The sequence below is a fragment of the Clinocottus analis genome, unplaced genomic scaffold, assembly GCF_023055335.1.
Source record: "Clinocottus analis isolate CAN_PGR_092001 unplaced genomic scaffold, fCliAna1.0.p SCAF_15, whole genome shotgun sequence".
Taxonomy (NCBI): Eukaryota; Metazoa; Chordata; class Actinopteri; order Perciformes; family Cottidae; genus Clinocottus; species Clinocottus analis.
The window spans coordinates 17,352,133-17,361,101 of NW_027175876.1; the positions used below are offsets into that span (position 1 = coordinate 17,352,133).

General features: G+C 38.9%; 1 protein-coding gene across 1 annotated transcript; it reads left to right on the top strand.

Moving 5' to 3' along the window:
• Window positions 1-269: 269 nt before the first annotated feature.
• LOC137786021 (uncharacterized) lies at window positions 270-2,690 on the top strand. The gene is made up of 2 exons (XM_068577620.1): window positions 270-328; window positions 1,527-2,690. The coding sequence occupies exon 2, from the start codon at window positions 1,536-1,538 to the stop codon at window positions 2,412-2,414; it is 879 nt and encodes a 292-aa protein (XP_068433721.1). The 5' UTR covers window positions 270-328; window positions 1,527-1,535; the 3' UTR covers window positions 2,415-2,690.
• The last annotated feature ends 6,279 nt before the right edge of the window (window positions 2,691-8,969 follow it).

The window sequence follows — 8,969 nt, forward strand, 5'->3', positions numbered from 1 at the left end:
TCAAAGTCATAAAATTAAGGTCATAAAAGTCAACTCAAAGTGAAAACGCCTTCTTGAATAAAAAGGTTTTCAGGCCAGTCTTAAAAGAGTCCAGGGTCTGTGATGCCCTCAGAAAATATCTACTTACTGTAAAGGTTATCAAGATATCAGTTTGGTTTCACAATACATAATTTTCTTTGGAATATGACTCATCATTCCTAGTATTTAAATCATGAGCTCAGCATCTCTGTTGTGTATAAAAAGGCAGCTGAGCTGCAGTCAGTACAACAGAATCCAGAGGAGCATCTGACTTCTTCCTGCCGCTCTTTCATTGACTGTCAGCAGACACGTAAGTCTTTAAGTTTATTGTTGACTTGTTGTGGAACAAACAGTTTGCTGCTTCAGATCTTACTCTATTAGCCCCGAGCCTCTTTTTAGGTTTCTGCTTGAAAATGACATCCAAACTAAAATGGCTGTGTCTCTGCGACCACTAGAGCTATTTGAATAATCTTGGAGTTAATATACAAGTATAATGTTAAGTTTTGCTCAGATGTGTACATATCAGTCTAAGTGTTACTGGTTAAGAGTAAATGAAGATGACACACAGAAAGAAATGTAAAGTTTCAGGTCCGCTTAGAAAAAAAGCACTTTTAGCATGATTTTTACCTTGAAATAATGCGTTCGTAAGCTTTTAAATTCTCCCAAATCCTACCTCAAAGTTTTAAGATAATTTTTGCATTCTTTTACTTTGATAAAGTGAAGCAGAACAAAGTTAGAGAGGATTTAGTACAGAAAAAAGTCAGGCGAGGGCTCACATTTGGAGAAGAAAAAATAAAAAAATTCAGATTTTTTATTTATTTATTTATTTTTTAAATTTATAAAACAACCAATATTTCCCTTTAAAATAAAACAAGCACACAAATGAACAATTATTAAACTGTAAAAAAAAAAAAAAAAAAAAAAGGTAAGCAATATTTGCTGATTATACAGCAAATACTGCAAATAAAGCGATTCATTCTTCTGTGTTCTTTGGCTCATATCTCCCTGGTTCTTTGAGCTGGAAGGATTTTGAAGGCATGTCTGGACTCTGTGTGGAATTGTCTTGCTTCTGGACATCGGGATTTTTCTGATAGCACCAAGCTAAGGGTTGCTGGTTCTGGAAACATGCTGATTTTGGGCTGATTTGTTTGTTTGTTTTGTTTTATACTTTTATGATTATCTTTCTTTCTGTTTGAGTTTTTTTTTAATGGCTGACTGATTCTTGTAGCAACGGCTTTGATGTTTAATTTGGTGTATAACATCAATATATTTTCTTGTGATTTATATGTCACAAGAAAATACAAAAGGATCCAGATTAGGATCCTCTGGTTTTTAAAAGGTTAAATTCACTGTGAGGAGTGTAAATGGTGGTGGTGTACATGCACATTTAAAAAGGAGTTTATTTTAGAGGTCATTATGGTATCATCCATATTTGAGTTCTGATATTTTAATATTGGAGCTCACCAAAGACATGCTAACTGTTTATTCATGATGTGTCTTTTCTGCAGTTACCCACCATGACCACCTACATCTCACAACTTGATGTGTCCCTGACTGAAGCTGAAGAGACAACGCTCAAGTCAAAAGGCTTTCAGAAAGTCAACGTTAATCTGAATGAAGGCGCAGGAGGAAAGACCATCTATCTTTGGTTCAAATTGGGCCCAGACGCAATCACCAGGCTTCAAGTTACATTCAACTATGAAATGGGTGTTGGATTGGAGAAAGCAGGGTACACAAAGATCTCTAAAAATCTCAATACTGGAAACGGAGGTGATGACATCTACCTTTGGTTCTTCAAAGGGAACACACCGTATGATATCCCCATAAAGAAGATCGAGGTCACCAATGATGCAGAAACTGAAGCCATGAAGTTCACCAACGACTGGGAGAGTCTGGCCTGTGATCTGAACCGCGGGGCTGGAGGGAGGTTCATCTACGCCTGGGTGAAGAGGGAGAAACCAACCTTCATCTGCGACGTCACTGCCACTGCTTCCTACGACACCGACCAAAGTTATTTGAAAGAAGGTTACATCCGTGTGGATGAAGATGCCAATAAGGGTACAGGAGGAGCTCCCGTCTACATCTGGTACCGTCAGACCATCAGCCCCCAGCCTGCTCTTAATCTTCTGCAGGTCTCCATCAATGATAGCCAGTTTGAACAACTGCAGCAGCAGAAATACACGCAAGTGAATGTTAACCTGAACCAGGGGACCAGTGGTGCCTCTGTGTACCTGTGGTACAAGAAAGAAGAAGGCAGTAGTCCCATTAAAGCCATCAGCATGCTTCTCGACCCAGCTCAGATTCAAGCGTATGAGACGGCTGGTGTCAATGTCATTAAAAGAAATCTCAACCAGGGCACTCAAGGCCAGATGGAGTACCTGTGTGTTAATCAGTGAAAGGCTGAAAAAAGCCTTCTTCATGGTGGCAGAGCGGAGTCTGTACTCCAACAATGATGTTAAATCATTTTTAATCTTTTTCTTTTTCACTATGAAACAATGTGATTGTTGTATTACAGTATACTGTAATATCAGAAAGTATCAATAGTATATAATTCATCCTGTTAACCCTGATGTCAATCAAACTATTTCCAATATGTTTTGTTCAACAATGAATGATTGAATATGAATCATCTGCATCACTTCATTCTGCACATTTCCTGCTTTTCAATAAAGACAACTCTGCATGTGAAGTGTGTTTGCTTCTTTCTCTACAGAAAGTTCACTTTGAGTGTTTTCATGTGTTTCATCAGCTTAGTTCCATCACTGTTATCATGCTGACACATCACTCATCAAACTGATGGAAGTGATGTTCTGACTCTCAGTGGTGGAAGAAGAAGTCCTCAGATCTTTGACTCAATTCACAGTAGCAGTACCACAGTGTAGGAATACTAGGAAAAGTCCTGCAAAAGAAAAGTACTAAAGTACTAAAGTTAAAGAACAAAATTACTCCCATCAAAATATACTTTAAATACTATAAGTAAAAGCACATATTTTAGAATAAGAATTATATTATTGATCTCTAACGAATCCACAACTCTCTGCCAACTATCTATTATGAAGTGTGTGTATATATATATATATATATATATATATATATATATATATATATATATATATATATATATATATATATGTAAGGTGTATTTTTCATTTCTTGAATCACACTTTGCCAAAGATTCTCCGAATATTTCTTCCAACACTATTAGTATAATAAACCAGGATGGATTCAAATGGTTTTTAGACTTTTCAGAGATGATTTAGTTGTTTTCATACAGAATAAAGGGGGAACACTGCCACCTGGTGGCAGGAAAAGGTTTGGTTCATGTGGGAGGAAGACTGCAGCCTCGGAGAACATCTGAACATGCTATAACTATATAATACTATAATACATAAATACACCTGAAGATATGTTCACCCAATTTTAATGTAATAATAAACCTTCGAGTCACATGACCAATCTTACAAGTGTAGTAAAAAGGCAAGATTCCCAAAATCTTGCCAAATACTGATGTGTGCAAACTTTGACATATAAATTGATAAAACAACTCACAGAATAGCGTTAGCACCGCGGAGGGCCGGTGTTTAGGAGGCGGCCCTGTTATCTTTCGGCCAAAAGTCGCCAGATAACAGGGCCGGCTCTTAATCCGTAACACCCGGCTGGTGGCTCTCCCTCGCGTCCAAAAAGAAAATTACTTGTATTATCTTTATTAGCCTCAAATGTAACAGCATGATACAACGACCCTAAGTAGCTGCTAGCCCACGGGCTAGCTAGCTGCTAGCCTGTGCAACGCCAGCTGGTGGTTCTACCTCGCGTCCAAAAAGTTAAGAAAATGACTTTTTATTTGAGAAAGTCCACCAGCTGGAAAACTACAACTGACTCAACAATGTACGTGTCACTAACCTGAAGGAAAACGGCTGCCGGAACCAGGCGGACGAGCCAACAGGTGGATGACACCTGTTGGCTACTGGTCACTATTGTTATGTAAACATGTTGAGATAATACGCTTTCTTGGTGGATGTCGTGCTTTTGGTTTTTATTTTTTTATTTTATCTTCGTGAAAATAAGCAACGTTGGTTTTCTCAACAGGAAATGTAAGAAAACAAAACACCGCTAAACTTGATAAAATACTGCACAGCAGAACCTGCAGAATTATGATTGAAGAGTCTGTTGGCCAGTGAACTTTGTGCTGCGTATTCATTTCTGCTGTTTAGCTGCTCGACTGATCCCGTCAGCAGCATCGTTTATGTTTTTCTTGTGGATGCATGCAAGAGTTTGTGGTCTGTCATCTTATTCTTTGAAAGTACTTTTCGGTCTTTGAACTTGCACAAAAGAATAAAAACGTGTGAATTATTTTTTCTTTTGTTGGACTGGACACTGTGGCGGGCCGGACTGTGTGTTTGACACCCCTGATTTAGACGATGCAGTTTTCCTTTCAATTTTTCCAATTATACATTTAAACGACAAGGATTTTCAACAGTTCAATTAAATGATGTTGAACTGTAACATTTTTCAGCAGGTATTTTGCCTTTTCTATATTTTCAGTAATTATTTGCTATTTATTTATATATTCATTTATTCCGCTATTTTCAGCTATATTATATTCAGCTATTTTCACATATATTCAGCTATTCTTTCATTTTCAAATATATTTAGCTGTATTTAGCTAACTTAAGCTATATTCCACTTTGTTCAGCTATATTCAGCTATTTCCTTCAAATATTTCAGCTATAAGCTTCAGTTTTTTGCATTCCAACGCATTTTCTGCAGGAAATGCTCTTTCTAGTTATTATTCTATGTCTTCCATCCGTATTTTGGACCTCTTAAACTCTTTCATATTTTCAGCTACAGAAAAAAGTTCAATTATTCAAAAATTCAGCTACTTAAGGACACAATAGCTATGACCTTTCATATTTCTGACTTTTCAAATTTCCAAATTATTAAGCTTTTTATGATTTTTCTTTATAATGGGACCCAATGGGGAAATCGTCAAATCATCTTCGACTTCAAACGTTTACAGTTCCTTCATATGTTGAGCTAGAGACACCATTTTAAATGTTGACAATACCTTCAGCTATTAATCTACGCTTTTACATTTTTCATATTTTCTCAAATCTTAAAATTATTCAGCGTTTTATCAAAATAAAAATGAATGGTTTCCAATGAAGAACCGGAGCCTTTTAGTCTGTGCATCTGCAGGCTGAAGGCATGTGAACGGCCGCACACGCGAAAGGGTGCGCACGTGCGTGAACGGTCGCGCACGTGGACGGCCGTGCACGCACGTGAACGGCAGCACACGTGAACGCTCACTAACGTGAAACGGCCGCGCGTGTAAACGCTCGCGAACGGGTGCGCCAGCGCCTTAACGGCCGCGCGCGTGAATGGCCGTGCACGCGCGCGAACGGCCGCGTTAACGTGTTATTATGGTCGCGTGCACGTTCGAGTGTGTGTGCGCGCGTGTGTGCAGGTCACTTTGATTACAGACGTCAGGATTAACAGCATCACTGACGTTCACATTCTAAGGTTCAACAGATGGTTTTGGAGACACTCTGCAAGCCAATAATATCAGGTGTCTCACCAGCTGTGCCTGTTGATCAGTGCTTAGCAACTCCGTCTTAGAAGCAAAGGATCAGTGGTTCAAACCCCATCTATGGCAGACTTTAAAAAAGACTTTTTTTTTCTTCTGTTGGACTGCACACTGTGGCAGGTCAGGTCGTATGTTTGACACCCCTGAATTAGATAATGCAGTTTTCCTTTCAACTTTTCCAATTATACATTTAAACGACAAGGATTTTCAATAGTTCAATGAAATGACTTTGAACTGTAACATTTTTCAGCAGGTATTTTGCCTTTTCTATATTTTCAGTAATGATTTGCTATTTATTTATATATTCATCTATTCCGCTATTTTCAGCTATATTAATATATTCAGCTATTTTCACATATATTCAGCTATTCTTTCATTTTCAAATATATTTAGCTGTATTTAGCTAACTTAAGCTATATTCCACTTTGTTCAGCTACATTCAGCTATTTCCTTCAAATATTTCAGCTATAAGCTTCAGCTTTTTGCATTCCAACGCATTTTCTGCAGGAAATGCTCTTTCTAGTTATTATTATTATTACGGAAAACTTTGGACCGCTACTCCTCCCACAGCGCACGTGAACGGCCGTGCGCGCGCGTGAACGGCCGCGCTAACGGCCGCGCTAACGGCCGCGCTAATGGCCGCGCTAATGGCCGCGCTAACTTGTTATTATGGTCGCGTGCACGTTCGTGTGTGTGTGTGTGCGCGCGTGTGTGCAGGTCACTTTGGTTACAGACGTCAGGATTAACAGCGTCACTGACGTTCACGTTCTGAGGTTTAACAGATGGTTTTGTAGACACTCTGCAAGCCAATAATGTCAGCTGTCTAACCAACTGTGCCTATGGATCAATGGTCTGCAACTCTGTCTTGGAAGCAATGGGTCAGTGGTTCAAACCCCACCTATGGCAGACTTTAATTTAAAAAAAACAACTTTTTTTGTTCTTCTGTTGGACTGGACACTGTGGCGGGCAGGGTCATATGTTTGACACCCCTGATTTAGATGATGCAGTTTTCCTTTCAACTTTTCCAACTATACATTTAAACGACAAGGCTTTTCAACAGTTTAATTAAATGATTTTGAATTATAACTTTTTTCAGCAGGTATTTTGCCTTATTTATAATTATTTGCTATTTATTTATATATTCATCTATTCCGCTATTTACACATATACACATATGCTCTGCTCTTCTTTCATTTTCAAATATATTTTGCTATATTTAGCTAATTTAAGCTATATTCCACTATATTCAGCTATTTCTTTCAATTATTTCAGCTATAAGCTTCAGCTTTTTGCATTCCAACGCATTTTCAGCAGGAAATGCTCTTTCTAGTTTAAGCTATATTCCACTCTGTTCAGCTATTTCTTTCAAATATTTCAGCTATAAGCTTCAGCTTTTTGCATTCCAACGCATTTTCAGCAGGAAATGCTCTTTCTAGTTATTATTATTATTACGGAAAACTTTGGACCGCTACTCCTCCCACAGTGTTGCCAGCACATGCGTCAAAATACATCAAAACGTGCGGCTTGCATGGGAATCGTGAGCTATGACTTTTCTAAGCGATTCGCCCGGCCGTTTTCCCGAAAATCGCAAAAGCGGCGAGCAATTTTCCCATTGACTTTGAATGGGGTTTCGCCGCGAAGAGAGCAAAAAAACACTCATCTTTGTGCCCATAGTGACTCGCCTTAATAAGAGGTAGAGAAATGAATTAAAGTTTAAAACATCGACAAAAGGCTTGAGTTCATTTGCCTAATTAGACATTTTTTGATAGCTAGTACAGTGTTCATGTAATTATTGTTTTAGTTTTATGTTTTTTTCCCGCCTTTTCTCTCTTTTACATGAGTTTGTATTGCGCAGCTCAGAGCACGTGATGTCATACTTAGAGGGCAGACCCACGTCAGATCTTGAAGATTTTTTTAAAAAATTTACCGTAAACTCCATACCGTGTACTCTTTGGGCATAATTTATAGCTCAAAATGTTGTAAATCTTGTCTTCTGTCATAAACTGCGGTCGATAGGAATCCAACAGACTCAGACGTCTTGAAATCAGACTGAATGTGAGAGCAAGTCCACCTCGCTCTTCCATCCGCCGCCATGTTAAATCTCCCTCCAAAACCACGTCTCCCCTGAAGCTCGTACCTGATTTGTAAATCACCTGTACAGACACATGTTTTATCGTACAGACTCGCCAGTCACAGTATCTGTTAATCGAGTCTTCCTAATGCTCTATATGCGATATCGAAGCAATAGGAACTTTTAAAGTATCTTTTTTGAGGGATTTTGGATAGGTGTTCCCCAGCATTACCTCCATTGAAATCTGTTTAACTGAAGACCTTTGAAGTCATCACTATGGCAACCTTTGATCTAGCAACCCACAGGTGTTCTCGTTAGGGCAGTTTAACAGACACACAGACACTTCCACACGCACACACAACACACATGACTTCTGTCTCTCTCTATGTTTGTCTTGCGAAATTTTCTAGTTTTTTATTAAAATTCATTGGAAGAAGACGCCTATAAATTACGATTGCACAAACACTGACTTGCACAAAGGTCGACGTAAACAGGTGCTAAGAAAAGTTCCTTGGAACATGACTCATTCAGGTAATGATTGCACAACGACCGACCTGCTGGAAGGATGATGGCAACAGGTACGAGGCCTGAGGTCATCAAAGAAAGAGCAAATAACCGAGGGTTAGGACCAAAAGATGAGATTTAGGTCTGGATTCAAAGAGCTGACCTGTTTGATGTCAGCAGGAAGGTCATTGCAGAGGAAGGAGACAGGATGGAATAAAAGGCTGAAGGAGATCAGACTGATATGAAGAGGCACAGTCCAACAATCTTATTAAGTCATTTTGGTCATAGCCTCCTTTAATGTTTTCTCTTTTTTATAAAACAATATGAATATTATTATATGAGAGTAATACTTCTGGTTATAACAGACAGTATCAAGAGTCGAGGGCAGTAGTTCTCAACTGGTGGGCCACTAGTAGGGTCGCAGAGACGTTTTTAATGGCTCTTTGCTTGAGAAAAAAAATAGAATTATTTTTTATTTTCATTTTATTTAATCCTTTGATTTTAATTTGAAGAGACTTTTATGCAGCGGAGTGTCGTTTTCTTTCGCCCGTGCTTTCAGCAGCGTGTTCCAGGTTGGGAACACAACAAGGGGCGACAGACGGAGGGATATTGTCTCTTCATAGTTCACCTTTCTGGAAGAAGAACGACTCCACAAACACACGAGAGGAACAGCTCAAGTCCACCATTCACACAGATAGAAAGGAAGCAAACACACAGGAAGAGATCCAAACATCGCTGGCCCTGGACCAAGAAAGCTTAAAGTCTTGTTGCGGCAGGAAATCTGAGGTTGAG